This window comes from Ambystoma mexicanum, chromosome 5q (genome assembly GCF_040938575.1).
Source record: "Ambystoma mexicanum isolate Mex_15411 chromosome 5q, UKY_AmexF1_1, whole genome shotgun sequence".
NCBI lineage: Eukaryota > Metazoa > Chordata > Amphibia > Caudata > Ambystomatidae > Ambystoma > Ambystoma mexicanum.
This window is the reverse complement of record NC_090933.1, coordinates 787,303,376-787,320,388: the sequence shown is the minus strand read 5'-3', so window position 1 is coordinate 787,320,388 and position 17,013 is coordinate 787,303,376. Positions and strand designations below refer to the sequence as shown.

At 51.5% G+C, this 17,013-nt stretch overlaps 1 protein-coding gene across 3 annotated transcripts in view; it reads left to right on the top strand.

Moving 5' to 3' along the window:
* SNX16 (sorting nexin 16) overlaps positions 1-17,013 on the top strand; it is a 711,763-nt gene that overhangs the window by 445,266 nt on the left and 249,484 nt on the right. For all 3 annotated transcript variants that reach the window (XM_069621280.1, XM_069621278.1, XM_069621279.1), the window contains exon 5: positions 2,053-2,122. In XM_069621280.1, the coding sequence (XP_069477381.1) occupies positions 2,053-2,122 (70 nt within the window). The remainder of the gene's footprint in view (positions 1-2,052; positions 2,123-17,013) is intronic.

The window sequence follows — 17,013 nt, the reverse complement described above, 5'->3', positions numbered from 1 at the left end:
TCTCTCTCTCTCTCTCACTCTCTCACTCACAAAAAAGTCTGTGTGGTACAACCATATAATGCATATGGTTTTCCCTGAAAGGTTAGGGGTTTGAGATCTAGCTTAAGTGAAAGTGTGCATTTAGGAAACTAATATATTTCTTTGGCTCATAAATGTTATGTTGAATTGCTGCCACTTGTGAAGATGTAATCTCTCCCTGCAGTTGAGCTGGGATTTTGTCACTGGTCACCCTCTCTGTCCCCCAAACCTGGGTTAGGGTTTATAAAAAATAAACCCATGGGGACGGGGGACAGAGGGTTCAATTCCAGGACTGTCTTAGCAAAACCAAGATTGCTGGTCTCCCTTCATTTGCTCTCTAGGTCAAAGAGGAGAAAGAGTATTGATAATGTTGGCAAAACAAACTGCCATTTAACTAAGGGAAAGATCAGAGCTTTTCCCTTTCTCCTTGGAAGCAACATAGAATACCTAAACTCTGGTGCGCTATTTGCAGGCTTATAATTTGTTTGTGGCCTGTGCACGTGGCTAAATGGCACTATTGTGTCGAGTTGCTGCAGTTTCCGGTCAGGCAGTGCACTTATTATGCGCCCCGGCATCAAGGGATCCTATCCTAGAGTAGCTTTTGTGACTGCGACTGGAAGGACATCTGTAGTCGCCTGTGTGTGGGGACCATCACTCGCCTTCCCCCAACCTGTGAAGTGCTCAGAGGAGGCCTACATCAGTGTTTCTTGCATTTCTTCAACAGATCTTGCAGCTGCATCCAACCGGAAGAATCCTAGAACCAGCAACTCCTGGGCACCCCTCACCAGATCCAACAGCAGACTATCAAGTCCTAAGATGTCCACAATGACATCTTGTAAAATCTGAGTCAGTGCATCGATTTCTTCCATAGAAAAACATTGTCCCATTGTCTCCTAATGCCATGCCACTCACCCTTTGCTCTCAATGATAATACCAACTGCGCCCCTTCCAATCATGCACCTACACATTCTTGGAGGGACAGGGCCATGGAACAGTACAAGGATGCAGGAACTGGTTGAATATGGTAAACCTAGGCCTGGAGTCCCCCCACGAGAAATAGATGTGGGCACTTCACCACATATAAGGAAAATTAGCAGTGTCTGCCGGCTGCAGTTCTGAGCTACTGCATACTATGTGATTTCCTTTTTATGACATCTGTGTGGGGAGCATTGGCTGTACCGAGAAACATCAGCCGCATTCGTAGAAGCGTCCCCCGCTGCCTTGGGAATGGTGACTCCCACTGTGGTCCCCCGCCACAGCAGGAGACTCTGCATCTGCCCCATTAGGATAAGCGTCTCCTTCCGCTTCAGGAAACTGGGCCAATGCTGCATTCGGAAACGCTGATGCTGCCGTAGTAGCAACGTGGCAGGCGCTAAATAGGCAAACAAGGCTCCCTCTTCAATGGAGATCACAGCATCCACTAGTGTTTGTCTCGCGGCCGCAGCTAGTGGGATAGCTGTGGCTGCAGAAGGGTGCTCAGTACCATGGGGGCCTGACAACAACGGGCATGCTAAAAACGTACCATCAGTGTCAGAACGCCACAGCAGACCAACCAGGAGAATAGGATGCCATTATAACATGGACAGGCTCAGGAGGACACGAGGGGAGAACGGCAGCCATCGCTTCGAGCGGGGCTTTCATTGCAGGAAAGGATTAGTGGTGCTGAGAAAGGAGCAGGTGGATTGGCTGCAACAGGCAGGTGGGACAATAAAAGGGAAGGAAATGCCTGCTACAATTCCTGCTACTTTCTGCCTATCAGGAGTCCTAGGAGAAAGGAGCAGAGACTGTACACAGATGGGCTGCCCAGGGGAAGACCTGCTGAACTGAAAGGGTGAAGTAAACCCTTACATGTGTGTTCAGTGGATATTGGTGTAACCTTGAATAAAAGTTTGCGTTTAACCTACCTCACGAGCCTGCTTCGTCTATAAATCTTACAATCTGATTAAAGTTGAATTATATTAACTTGAAAATGTAGGAGTTACAGTTGTCTTATAGTTGTTACTAATTTGTATTGCTTTTTGGATTTATTTCAAGCCTTGCAGTCAGAGAGTTCCTTTGTCTTGATGACCCGCCTGGTCCATTCGATAGCCTGGTAGAGAGCAGGGTAAGTATTGTGCTGCTAACCTAAATTAAATTAAAACTGTCTTTCTTTAATAGACTTGCCAAAAATGTTGAAATATTTGTTCACTGTCCAAAAACGCTTGTGTACAACCTGCCTTATGCTTATTTTCTGTTGTCTTAACCTTGATATAACACCGAAGTGTAACGGAACCGAATACTGTACGACAAATGGCACGTGGCAGTGAATATCAATTTGGATGTGTAAGTGCACACCTTCAACTAACAAAGCAAGCTGAAATATCAAAATTTCTAAATCTCACTTTATTTTTATATTGATTCAAATACAGAGCATTAAAAGTATTTATTGAAACAGTTCAACATCCATTCCAAACTGGGTAGCATCATATAATGTTTTGAGATAGTTGCCTTTCCTCAGATCTGCCTCTGTGAAAATAATTTGAGTAAAACAAAATGTAAATTCATTTTGATCATACTCCAATATTTATTATTCAACTTTTTCATCTTGGGTACCAGCATGTCTGCTTTGGCTTGTAAAAAAAAAGAAAAAAAAAAGACCTTCAAAGATGTCTTATTTTACTTACTTGGGCATCCCTATGTTTGCCAAAGAGAATGATTAACTAGTTGCAAAATAGGCTGTTGCAGTAGTCCAGCCTAGAGAGAACCAGTGCTCTGGTGACAGTGAGCTTCTGGGGGAAGGAGAGGAAAGGAAGATTCTCCAGCATGGGGTCTGGCATGGATTCACATGCTCATGAATATTCCCCGTCGTCAGGCTGGGAATCCTCGGTAAAGAAAAAACCAGTATCAGTTTCGTTTCTGATCTGTCTTTCGTAGTAGTAACCAATCACTAATCTCTGCGTCATACTGACCACAGCCAATGACTGCCCTCTACCTAAGCCCCGCCTCTGGCAGCCATCTTCAGATTTTTACCGCACGTTCAAGTGTTGGGATCCTCGTGCTATTGCTCTCGAGCGTTAGTGCTATTTTTTCACGTTTTTTCTCAAAAAACTTCTATTTTTTGGTCAAAAGAGCCTCAAGCCCCACCGTGTCGGATTCGTCTACGCCCCTCAAGGGTGAAGATTTCGTCGAGCCACACTTTTGGAGGACTCCAGAAGTTTCTCAGGCCCATCTCGGACATGGCCCAGGAGAAGGGAAGCTCGACGCCCGGAAAGCTGTTCAGGGTCTGCCCTGGATGCCAGCTTCAGAATGTCTTTAAGGAGGACGAACACTCCCTTTGTCTTTACTGCCTACATGAGGACAAGACGCACGTGGAGAAGGACTGTGCGTTTTGCTGCAATATGTTGGAGCGGACCATGAAGGACCGCCATCAACGTCTCGCCAACTGGCTGGAAGGGAAGAGCCCGTCAGGCAAGAAGAAGAAGTCCGAGCGGTCTTCTAAGACCTTTGAGGACGCCCCGGCGACGGGGGTCCAACACAAGGCCAACTACCGCGAGTCCGCTGGCACCGGGAGCGCCGAACGGTCGGGCTCTACGGGCGCCGGGCAGGGCGCATCCTCCCCGGCGCCATCAACCACGAGCCAACGCTCTGGTTTGGGTAAGAGGAAGGCCGAGCACCCGGCGAAGCTCCTGGAGAGACCCCGGTCGAGCTCGAAGGCCCCATCGGAGGGGGAGCGAGGCAGTGACCCTCCCCACAAGGAGAAGGCGGTGAGCGCACCTAAGGAGGTGAAAGCCTTAATCCATCCGGCCAAGGCCTCTATCGAGACAGTCGCGGTGGCCCTGGCTCAGCCTGTGGAGGCTACACCAGTGGTGGCGACCTCGGGGCTCAGAGTCTCCCTGCCACTGCGGAGGGAGTCCTCTTTTATGCCCATCGACAGGACCCCTGTGAAACCTCCGACAGAGAAGAAAAAGGGGGGGCAGGAGGTTGTCGTGGATTCGGCCTCAACCTCTGAGGAAGAGCTGATCGAAGTCTTAAGCCACGGCGTTGGCGTGGAAGAAGACCAGCCCGTCGGAAGGGACCCAGACGTAGGAGACGACGATAACGTCGAGGGTGCCGACGGGGTCCCTGACCGCCCGTCGGACTCCCCTCAACCAGTGCCGCAAGACAACTTAGCGGCCATTTTGTTGGCTATACAGTCCTTATGCTCGGAGATAAGGACGAAACTGCCGTTACCACCAGCGGAGGAACCGCTCCCGACGGGGGACCCGGAGCCAGGCCCTTCTGGGAGCCCTCCCCCTAAGAGAAGAAGGATTCATCCTCCACCTCCTTTTCAGCCATCGCGCCCTGTTCAGCCCTCCTCCCCGTCCACGACTCGTGGGGATGATACGGGGACTGACACGGCCGCGACGGGTACGGACGACGAGGTTTACGACGAGGATCTGCCGTCGTGACCTCCCACCCGGGCTTCCCCGCCCGACGAGATTGGATCGTTTCACTCCATGATCGCCAGGGCATCCGAGCTTTTCCAGCTCTGCCCGGAAGAGAAGAAGAAGGAAGGTTTCCTTTATCAACAGCGCAAGGCCAAGAGGAAGACGGTCCTCTCTGTACCTCTACTGGACGATATTTGGGATGAGGGCCTCGCCCTCCTCAAGAACCCATCCACGACGCCGGCTAGAAGGGATCGGTACGAGAAGAAGTACCAGGTCCCGGACGCGGCCCCCTTGTGCCTTCGGGCACAGCCGACCCCGGACTCGGTCGTCTCTGCGGCGGCCAGGAAGAAAGCGGGGGGGGGCGCGGCTTCTACGTCGACCTCCCCGCCGGACGGCGAGGGAAAGAAATTAGATACGATGGGACGCAGAGTCATCTCGTCTGCAGCGACGACGATTAAGGCGGCCAACGCCTTGGCTATCGTAGCCCGCTACAACAGGGAGTTGTGGTACAAACTGGCCCCCCTGCTGGACTTCCTACCGGATGACAAGAAGGCGGATGCCCTAGAGATCTTGCAGGAAGGAGAGGTGGCCTCGGACCACGCCATTACGATTGCGACGGACATCGCTGACACTGGATTTCGCCAGTTGGGCAACGGCGTGTGCCTTAGGCAGCGTGGATGGCTCAAGGCTACTGACTTCCGTCAGGACGTGCAAACCAGAGTCTTGGACATGCCGTTCGACGGAAACAACCTGTTTGGGAAAACAGTGGATGATTCCCTTCAAGCCATCAAGGCAGACGCGGAGACGGCCCGGGCTCTTGGGGTTCTCCAGCAACGGCGGCCGCCCTTTTGGAGCGGCGGTGGCAAACAGGGTGCCTCCAAAGGTTCCGGCGGCGGATTTTCCACCTACCGTCAAGCGGCCCGTTCGTCGTCGCAGGAAGCTTACAGGGGACGAGGCAAGTCAGGCGGACCCCGCCGTCATCGCCAAGGAGGACAAGGCGGCAAAGCCTCGTCGAAGCAGGACTGAACCGGCCGTGGGGTCGGGCCCCCACCGAAGCACCCCGGTGGGAGGCCGGCTGGCGAGCTTCGTCAGCGTGTGGGAGTCCATCTCCACCGACGGTTGGGTGCTGGACGCCCTAGCTCAGGGTCAGGCGCTCAAGTTTCTAAAGAGGTGCCCGCACGTCCCCCCCTGTGGCCAGGAAAGAACATCATCCGTCCCTCAACTTCTCTTGGAGGTAAAGGCGATGCTCAAGAAGGGCGCCATCGAGCTCATCCCAAAGAGGCTTCAGGGCTCCGGAGTTTACTCAAGATACTTCCTCGTGAAGAAGAAGACGGGAGGATGGCGTCCCATCCTGGACCTACGACGACTGAACAAATTCATCAAGGCACAGAAGTTCCGGATGGTCACCCTCCAACACGTTCTGGGTCAGCTGGAGGAGGGCGATTTCCTGTCGTCGTTGGATTTGGAGGATGCCTACTTCCATATTCCCATCCTAAAGGGACACCGAAAGTTTCTCAGCTTCGTGGTCCAAGGGTGTCACTACCAGTTCAGAGCCCTTCCCTTCGGACTGAGGTCGGCACCCAGGGTGTTCACCAAGTGCCTCGCACCGGTGGCGGCGCAGCTGCGCCGAGAGGGGATCCACGTCTACCCCTACCTGGACGACTGGCTCATCTGAGCGAAGACTAAGGAGCTTGCCGTGGAGCACACGGCAAGGACCGTCCAACTTCTCATAGACCTGGGATTCTCCATAAACTACGCCAAGTCCCACCTGGTGCCCGCACAAGACGCACTGTTTCTGGGAGCGAAGCTCGACACTGTGTCGCTTCTGGCCTCTCCGTCGGACGACCATCTTGGGCAAGGTGCAGCGGATGCTGGTTGCGGACGCGGCCAGCGTGAGGTCCATCAAGTCCCTCCTCGGAATGATGTCTTCTTGCATTTACCTCATCCGCCTGTGCAGGCTCCGGATGCGCCCGTTGCAGGAGTTCCTGGATGCGCGCTGGATCCAGACGACGGGCAGCTTCGAGGAGAGGATCACACTCGACGAGAGTTTCCGACGAGCGATCCGGTGGTGGGGCACCCGCGTGCATCAGACAGCGGGCATGGACTTACAGACCCCCGGCCACCAGGAGACAGTGACCACGGATGCCTCCCTGGAAGGGTGGGGAGCGCACACCGAAAATCTGCACGCGCGAGGCCTTTGGCTCCCGACAGAGAAGTCCCTCCATATCAACGTCCTGGAGCTCCGTGCAGTGTTTTGGGCCCTCAGGTCCTTTCTTCCGTCCCTCAAGGGCAAGGTGGTGAGGATCTTCACCGACACCACCACCATGTTCTACATCAGGAAACAGGGCGGAACGAGGTCCCCAGCCCTGTCCCAGCCGTCGCCCAAGGGATGTTTCTGGTACCGTTTCATCTGGCAGGGATAAAAAACACCATCGCCGACTCACTCAGCAGGGAGCTGCGCTCGTGCCACGAGTGGGAAATACGACAGGATCTAGTGGACCGCCTCTTCCGACGGTGGGGCACACCCCAGATCGATTTGTTCGCGACGGCGATGAACTCCAAGTGCCGGAGGTTCGCCAGCAGGTTTCCCCAGCCGAGGAGCATGGGCGATGCTTTCTCGTTCCCCTGGGAGGGCCTGTTTCTATACGCGTTCCCTCCATTGCCATTGCTGATCCGGCTCATCAACCAGCTCAAGAGGTCACGGTGCCGGATGATCCTCGTCGCAGCTGCGTGGCCGAGGCAGATATGGTTCCCGGACCTTCGGGACTTGTCAGCGTCCCCGTCAATCAAGCTGCCAGTGGACGCGGATCTTCTCTCCAGGGAAGGAGGCGCCATCCTCCATCACGACCCGAAGTCACTGAACTTGCAGGCCTGGCTCCTGCAGCGTTAGAGTTTGGAGGATACGACATACCGGCCGACTGCAGAGAGGTTCTTGCAAAGGCCAGGGCGTCCTCAACTCTTAAATGCTACGGACACAAATGGAAGAGGTTCTCTGTCTGGTGCCACGCACAGAAGATTAACCCTCTACGGATTACGGCTCCCCAAGTACTGTCGTACCTACTGACGCTGGCCAAAGCTGGACTGGCGCACGCGTCCATCAAGATTCATCTTGCTGCGATCTCCCGATACACCAGAACCACGGGGCGGACGTCTTTGTGGTCTCATCGTCTGGTGAAAGAGTTCATGAAGGGACTGTTCAGATCGTTCCCGCCGGTGAAGGCTCCGGCCCCGGCGTGGGAGCTCAACGTGGTGCTGACCAAGCTCATGGGACCTCCGTTCGAGCCTCTGCACTCGGCTCCGTTGAAGTTCTTGTCGTGGAAAAGAGCATTTCTTGTGGCCATCACCTCCGCACGATGGGTGGGAGAGATCCAGGCCCTTTCCTGCAAGGCCCCGTACTTGACTTTTCACGACACGAGGGTAGTGCTCAGGACGCACCCCTCCTTCATGCCCAAGGTGCCATCGGACTTCCACCTCAACGAACCCTTGGTGTTGCCTGTTTTCTTCCCGTCGCCTTCGTCGCCGGCTGAAAGGACTTTGCACTTGCTGGATGTGGCTAGAGCGCTGAAGTTCTACGTGGACCGCACAAAGTGTTTTCGGAAGACGTCACAACTCTTTGTGAACTTTGGACCTGTCAATCAGGGGAATGCTCTCTCGAAGGCTTCCATTTCCAGATGGCTCTCCGGCTGTATCATGTACTGTCATCGGTTGGCAAACCAACCGCTGCCTGGCCGTCCGAGAGCCAATTCCACCAGAGCGATCGCAGCTACCACGGCGTTCCTATCTGGTGTGCCCTTGCTGGACATCTGCAGTGCTGCTACGTGGAGGTCGACGCACACCTTCACGAAATTCTACTGCGTCGATCGGGATTCCAGGGAGGAGTCCAGGGTCGGCCAAGCGGTGCTGCGCAACCTCTTCGCCTAAGGTGAGCCTGGTGAGGAGGTAAGAATTGCTTAATGTTGAGTTTGATGTAATGCTTAATGTTGAGCCTTTGCCACCTCCAGTGGTTGTGCATGTGTGTACTGCTATGTATTCTTTATTCATGAGCATGTGAATCCATGCCAGACCCCATGCTGGAGAAGGAACAAGTAACTTACCTGTAACTGTTGTTCTCCAGCATGGGTCTGGCATGGATTCACATGCGAACCCTCCCGCCTACCCCTCTGCGGCTCTTCACTTTGTCATACTGCCACTTCACGTGCTACCAAATCTGAAGATGGCTGCCAGAGGCGGGGCTTAGGTAGAGGGCAGTCATTGGCTGTGGTCAGTATGACGCAGAGATCAGTGATTGGTTACTACTACGAAAGACAGATCAGAAACGAAACTGATACTGATTTTTTCTTTACCGAGGATTCCCAGCCTGACGACGGGGAATATTCATGAGCATGTGAATCCATGCCAGACCCATGCTGGAGAACAACAGTTACAGGTAAGTAACTTGTTCCATACCTCTGAGGAGGTGCAGCTGGTAGTGTGACTTCTTAGAGACATCAGAGATGTGAGGAGAGAAGGAAAGTGTGGAGTCAAAGATGACACCAAGGTTTTTAGCCTCACATGTGGGAACAGCAAGAGGGCCAATAGTGGCCGGCCAGAGAGTGCCAGGAAAGGAGGGAGCAGATGTGCTGATGAGGAGAATCTCGGTCTTACTGGCATTAAGGCAGAGATAATTGGCGGCGCACCACTCCTGGATGGCGGACAGACAGTCAGAGATGAGAGAAAGGAGAAGAGGTGGCTGAAGGGAGCCTGAAAATGAGCTGACTGTCATCCGCATAGCACTGAAAGTTGGGGCAGAGAGCAGCAATGCGGTGGGCAAGAAGTGCCAGGTATTGGTTGAAAAGCCAGGGAGAGAGGTTGGACTGCTGGGGAACACCACAGGCAGAGATGGACCCAAGTTGGACCTGGGAGGGTCGATCAGAGAGGATGGAGGTCAGCCAAGCCAGGGCCTTATAGGTGATACCCAGGTTATCACAGAGACGGTTGAGCAGGATGACTTTGTTGACCGTGTCAAAGGCAGAAGAGAGATCAAGTAAGATGAGGACACAGGGTGTTGGAATCGAGGTTGCAGAGCAGGTCTTCACAGATGTTCAGGAGAGCAGTTTCTGGCCTTTTGGCAGCTCTGAAGCCAGACTGATGGTCATGGAGACAACCAACAGATTCAGAGTGAAGATTAAGCTGGGAGATGGCCAGCTTTTCCAGGTGTTTGCCTAGGAAAGGAGTGATGGAGATTGGACGATAGTTAGCTGGACAGGAAGGGTCGGCGTAGGGTTTCTTAAGAAGAGGGTGCACAAGGGAGTGCTTGAGGGGAAGCCAATAGTGGCGAAGTAGTGGTTGCAGAAATCAGCCAGAGCAGGAGCCAGGGTGTCAATGTGGTCCTTGATGGTTTTGGAGGAACAGGGGTGAACCTGTTTTGACGAGACTTTCATAGATAGGACTTGTCTAGAAACCTCGTCTGAGGAGAACAGGGGAAAGGCAGAGATGGAAGGAGGAGAGGTGGATGAAGAAGGACCATAGGAAGAGCAGGGAGCAGAGCGAGGAGGAGGAGAGGAAGAGAGTGTGGACGGGATCTCCTGAGTTTTAGAGATGAAATGAGAAGCCAGGGCCATTCAGAGGGCCTGGGAGGGGATAGGAGAGGTAGAGACTGCAGCAGGATTGGCCAGCTCCTTGCAGATTTTAAGGAGTTCGGCCGAGTTGTTGGATGTTAGTATAATACCCCTTACTTTCCGGAGACACAGGATTGTACAGATCAGAACATCAGGGCGTTTCCGAAAGCAGGGGAGAGAGTCCTCGCCATAGTCATTGAACACTTCAGGAAAAGCGGCTGTAGCATCCCCGAACAGAGGAGGAAGTCTGGCCTCCCTGCTTTCTGCTTGTCTTTAGCCATTGGGCTGAATAGCTAAGTGTTGTTTATCAAGCAAACTCGCCAACCTAAAGCTGCCATGCTGTGTTAGAAGGTTGTGGGTTACGGGGAATCCCCCGTAGTGTGGCCCTATTCTCCAGTTTTTAGGGGCAACCATTTTGTTGCGGTGTTTCTCACGGGAGGTTTCGGGGGCACGGGGGAATATACTTGTGGGAAGGGACAAGGGGAGGGTTAACAATTAGGGAACTTCAGCAGGCGTCCCTCCTTAGCAAAAAGACATGCGGTGCACATACACGAAAAGGCATACTTAAATGGGGCAACAGTAAGTAGGCTACAGAGAATCTAAACATGAATAAGTACGCACATGGGTGATGCACACGGTCACACAGGGGACGTATCACATCCCAGAGGCATGGCGAATTACTTAGTTCGGTTTGGGTCTCTAAACGTGAAAGGCCTTAACTCTCCCCTGAAGAGATCAATGTGATGAGGGCATTCCAACCTGGACATAACTCTTTGTGCAAGATAACAAATTTCACAGCGTTGAGGAAAACGCTCTGAAGGGCAGACAACTGGAAGGGACCATTTGGGCATCAGGCCCAGCCAAAAAAAGTAGGGGGGCATCTTGCATCGCGCAGCGTCAGGGTTGCACATCTCAATCACCCACAGAAACCCGAACGGGAGAGATCTGGTTTTGAATGGAACCATCCAAAAGAGGGCAGTCGCATTATGCTCAGCGTATGCACCCAACAGCCAGAAAATCGTGTTTAGTGGGGAGCTTTTCGCTTTTCTTGACGAATGGGGAACTGGGGTTTTGATTTGCGGAGGGGATTTCAACATGGTGATGGACCCGGCTTTGGACAAGGTCTCATATAGGGGAGGGGCCGTCCCACCCCCGGAAAAGGGTAATTCCAAAACTTTATGCGGGAAAACTGCTTAGTGGACACGTGGAGAGGTGATCCCCCTCGAGCAATAGTAAGGGAGGCGGCCAAAGCAACAACTAGAGGATTGATTGATAGCACAAGGGACCCACATGAAAAGAGTCAAACTCCTGCGGGGAAACCTTCCTAAAAGGGGAAATGAGGAACAAAGAAGCCGCTCTGTCCCGGGGTGGTGGGGAGGAAGTTAAGACGCTAGCAGAAATAAGAGCTCAGACTTGAACTGAAGGAAGTGTGGAATGGGAAGGCATTTGACCCACCTCCGATACGTCAAACAGAAACTTTATAAACACTGGGATAAAGCTCACAATCTACCCACAGCTATACTAAGAGGGCAAAGCGCTGAGGGAGCGGTATACAAAATTAACACCTCAGAGGGGAAGCCGTTAGACGACCTCATTGAGATCACAGCCCGTCTCGCTCAGTTCTACGAGCAACTATATTCCTCAAGCGGCAGAGCATCCCAGGAAAGTATTGATACATTCTTAGAGACTTCAGTGTTTGAACCTCTGCAAAGCCCAGACTTAATCAAACTGAACGCACCCATAATAGCTGAGGAAGTAGACACCGCTATCTCCAGGTTAAAAGCACGATCAGCACCAGGACAGTTTCACCCCAGCGTTGTATAAATCCTTTAGGGGTACCATAACACCCTTCTTAACCCTTCTGTTTAATGAAATTATAGAATCGGGGCAGGCTCCAGCATCCTTCACAGAGGCGAGAATAATCGTTCTCCCCAAAGAAGGAAGGGACAAGCTTGAATGCGGTTCATACAGGCCGATCTTCCTGTTGAACGTCGATGCAAAGATCTATGCTAGCATCCTTGCTAATAGACTTTGTGAGGTGTTGCTGAAGTTCATACACGACAACCAAGTCGGCTATGTGAAAGGGAAACAGAGCTCGGACAATGTGTGTAAAACATTAGACCTAATTTTGTCGATTGACTCCAGGGACCTAGGCCCTATGCTAGTCTTGGTGGGCACGGAAAAGGCCTTTGATGGGGTGCAGTGGCCGTTCCTTGCTCCAAATCTTTAGGAAAGCTAACTTAGGGTCTCGCTGGATCACAAGGGCAGAAGCTCTCTATTGTAACACATGGGCGAAGGTTGTGGTTAATGTTGTAGCATCCCCCCCTTATCCCTGAGTCGGGGTACCTCTAGTCTTGATAATGGAGCTGCTAGCCAAGACCATACAGAAGAATACCTCAATCGCAGGGTTTTATAGATTCGGGAAAGGAATGTAAGCTAGCACTGTTCGCCGAAGATGTCCTGGTCTACTTGACGTACCCATCTTGGTCTATACCGGACTCTTAGCCACAATAGAAGAATATGGATCTCATTCAGGCTTCCAGGTTAATCGGAGCAAAACGGTAGTCCCATCACTAAACGTCTGCAGATCTCCCTTAAGCAGTCCCACTACTTCTTGGGGGTTGAAGCAAGTCCACAACAGCATTTGATACTTAGGGGCTACAATTACGAAACAGCTAGGAGATTTATTTCAGGCAAACTACCCACCGCTTTGGACAGCAATCAAAAGGGACATCGAAAAATGGTCAAACCTGAAACTCTTGTGCCAGGGAGATTCAGGACAATTAAAATGAACATACTACCACGGCTTCTCTTCCTGTTCCTGTCTCTCCCGGTAATTCTCCCGGAATCTTTCCACACCGAGGTAAAGCACGCTTTGCTGGCCTTTTTATCGGAAGGTAAGAGGCCTTGTATTGCCTATAAAAAAGCAAGTGAGGTATGGCATACCCGGATATGTATGGGTATTACAGAGCGGCCCACCTCTAGGTGCTGTTGGACCATTTAAAGGAATCTCAAAGTAAGCAATTGGTCCATCTAGAAAACAGTCTCTTGGCCCCAGTCATGCTGCGTGAATGGCTTTGGGCCCCCAAAAATCAATGCCACGCCAATCCTGGCGGTGTTGTGGGCCCTCTGGATAAGAGAACCATACATGAGCGGTGGCACCACATGGTCCCCCCCCCTTAAGCTGCACTTGGGCGCCCCCAATCAGGGATTTCATAATGGACCCTATCCGTTTCTAACCGCAATAGGAACAGGGTCTTGTCAGAGTGGGACAAATGTGGAAAGATGGGTCTTTCTGACTAAGGAAGATTTAGAAAGCGCTCAACAAGGCCTCCACATCCAACCATTGCTATTCTTGCAATTGAAGGGGGCTCTCACAGACCCACGGTGGAAAGCCCAACCTCAGAGGCATCTCACTCCATTTGATAGTGTACTCCATACACACGTTCACTCAAAAGGGTTAATTGCAAAGCTTTACAGCACCTTATTGGAAAGGGGGCACCTACCCACTCCACACAAGCTAGGTGGGAAAAGGACATAGGGTGTGAGGGAAACCTAGAGGGATGGACCACAATGGTCAGGGCCATTTGGAACTCCACAATCGCAGTCCAATATAGGCTGCTTATGCAATGGCAACCCACAACTCAGCGATTGGCAAAGATGTACCCGGTGATTAGCCCCCTCTGTTGGCGGGGGTGCACACAGATTGGCGATTATTGGCATCAATGGTGGGGCTGCCCCAGTGTATAAACGTATTGGAAAGAAATCCTGGGTTGGATTCACAACATATAGGGATCAGGACCATGACCCCTCTCTTGGTTCTGTTTGGGGTCGAGCTAGTCGAGAAAAATACCTAGTCCTTCCCCATCTGCCCAAGAACTTACTCCTGGCAGCCTGAGTGTGTTTGACCATAAGATGGAAGGGTAGCGTGCTGCTGACAAAAAAAGAATGGATGTGCAAGGCTAAAGAGATATGACATGGAAAGCTTCACTGCTGCACTAAAGGAATCACATTCACATATAGACATGTCATGGCTCCCCTTTTAGAGTATTGGTATCAGAGCAGAGTAAACTAACGCCCTAGTGCCCAACGATGTCGCTTCTCACCCCAGCGGAGCGTACCACACCTCATACCAACCAGAGGTGTATCCCAAAGTATAATGAATCAGAACAAAACTGAAGGGCAACCCCAGAGTGGAGCATGTCCCGTGCTAAATGTTTGACTGCGTGTTCGTTTTTTCCTTGTTTCTTCTTTACCTCTTTCGGGTTGTTAAGGCGGGGGGTTGAGTGGAAGGAAGGAAGGGAGGGCAAGAGAGGGGTAGGAGGAAGGTAATGGGAAGGGGGAGCGTTATATACAAAAACTAGATCATCCACTTGCAATGTTCAATAACTGTTATACAATGTTACTTTTCTGCATTGGTTGGTTTTAGTAAAATTCTATTTATCCCCCCGAAAAAGTAATCATGGTCCACCTGGGGCTCCAAGTGGTTAGAGAGTTCCTCACAGGGAGGTTTCCCTATGGCAATAAAGCACAGTAAGATGTGTAATCCCAAAAGTATTAGTAATCTGGTTCATTTGTACCCCTTGCTGCCTATGATCACTGATATTAACTAAAGTGCCGAAGGACACATCAGGTTGACTACCAGCATACACTGCATCATTTCAAGGTCATGTTGCAGGATCTAATGACTTTGCTGTATCATCCAATTTTTATATTTTTCCTTTTAAGACATTATTTTCGCAAATGTAGATATTCCCTTTCTGCACCAGCCTCACATGTCGGCGTAATTTCCTTTTGTCCGATCGGGTGGACTCACCAAATACATGTAAATCAGGCAACTTAACGACTTTTTGCCGAGGGCGCAAGTTACATAGATTTTCACTAAAAAAATCACTAAACGAAGTATGTGGAAAAAAATAAACTTATCACATTTGCGTCTGAGTCCTCAAGTCAGTTTAAAAAATGAAGGTTGATAAATGTAGATGTATTAAAGAAATAGTTCACTCAAAAATGGTATTGCCTCGAAAGATGGGCATGATCAAAAATATTTATAAAAAATATTTATTACAAAAGTTCCTATGTGAACTTTTGAGCAAATGAGGCTGTTGCACATTTCAAGCACTAGGAGGCATCCATTTTGTGAAATGGATGAGCCTCCTGTGCTTGTGTTAATCTCTGCCCTTGCAGCACTAATGAAGAAAAAGCCTGCCAGCTGTAATAAACAAAAGCTACAAGCAGGTGGCTTTTGCTACATTATTGCCAGAGAGCAGAGATTAACACAAGCTGCTGCTGGTAAGTGCTTTAAATTTAATTCTTTTTTCAAAGCACTGCAAAATAAATGCTGCGGTTTTCTTTCTAACTTGGAAAGAAAACTTCAGCATTTATAAGGTTGTATTTGTTTTCTGTGGCTTCAGCTTTGTCTCTCCTGAGCTCCCCCCGAACCCGGAGCCCAGGAGACTCAAAGCGAAAGCCACCGCAGTCAGAAATACAACCTTGTTGTATTTATGATTTCTGTTGTTTTCTAACCACGGCAGTCACACATACAACAACATATTTATAATTGCTGCGCCTTATGCTTTTTGCCTTTTCATTTTACGTTTGTTGTGCTTCCCTGGGATTGGGGAGCACCGAAAACATAGAAAGAAAGTGAAGGCAGCCTCCTCCATGTACAGCTCTGCTGATATCTGCTCCTAGGAAGGGACATCTGACCCCAGGGAGGGATGCATGAGGTGCCCTCCCCCTGTCTGCCCCCAGGGAGGGTTGCATGAGGTGGGGCCCTCCATTTGGGGTGGGGGAGGTGAGGGCCACCCCCCCATTGCAGTACATCATTCGCTGCCAATTTAAGGTGCCCCTCAGCCCCCCCTAGAAAGCAGCCTATGAATTTGTATGATTTTATTTGTTTACCCAACTTCGCTTGGTGCAGATGGCCACATTAGTGTGGCAATCTGCCCTCATGGTGCCCAAACCCTACTGCCCCATCTATTGGGGGTCCTGCCCCACCTTTTGTGGTGGCCCTCTCCCCCTACCCCAAATGGCTGGGTGGGACACCTCATGCTGCCCTCCCTGAGCCTCCCAGGAAGGGCTGCATGATGTGCCCCCCCCCTCCGTTCGGTGTGGGTGAGGAGAGGGCCACCACAAATGGTGTGACAGGCCCCCCAGTGGGTGGCGCAGTAAAGTTTGGGCACCCCGGGACCAGATTGGCACACCAATGTGCCCGTCTGCACCAGGGCAAGTTTCGTAAACAAAGAAAAAATGGAAAATGGTGGAACGCTTTTTAGGGAGGGCTGTGGGGCACCCCAAAGGGTCTGGGAAGTTTCTAATGGGATGGGGCATTGACCCCCCCAACCGCAATGGAGTGGGTGCCATGTCATGCAGCCCTCCCTGGGACCAGATATCTGCTCCTAGGAACGGACGGCTGAGCCCAGGGAGGAGTGCAGGACAGCCCCCCCCCCATTATCTGCCCCTTGGGAGGGCTACATGAGATGGGCCGCCCCTCCATTTTGGCCATGTGTGGGTTCCCACGGATGTCCTCTTTTGGAAAATGCATGGGGTTCCCCGTTTTCCCTGCTGGCTTAGATGCCCTAGGCCCAAATCTGTAGGTTGCCCACATGAACAAAATGGGCAGTGGCGAAAGGCTTGGGGTGACCAGTGGTTTACCCTTTTCCGCCCCCGGTAGGTGCACCCACACATGCGAGGTACCGTTTTCATCGGGACACCTGTGGGAATGCGAGAAGGTAGGCCATGTGGTGTCGGCGGTGTTTCGGTGAGTGGCCAGAGGGAATTTCAGAGACATTTCCCTGTGTCAACTCACCGAAACACATCGCCACCAACAGATGTCATACCTTCTCGCGTTCCCACAGGTGTCCCAACGAAAAAGGTACCTCACATGTGTGGGTACACCTACCGGGGGCGCAAAAGGAAAAGGGTAACCCGCTGGTAACCCCAAGCATTTCGCCACAGCACAATTTGTTCATTTGGGCAACCTACAGATT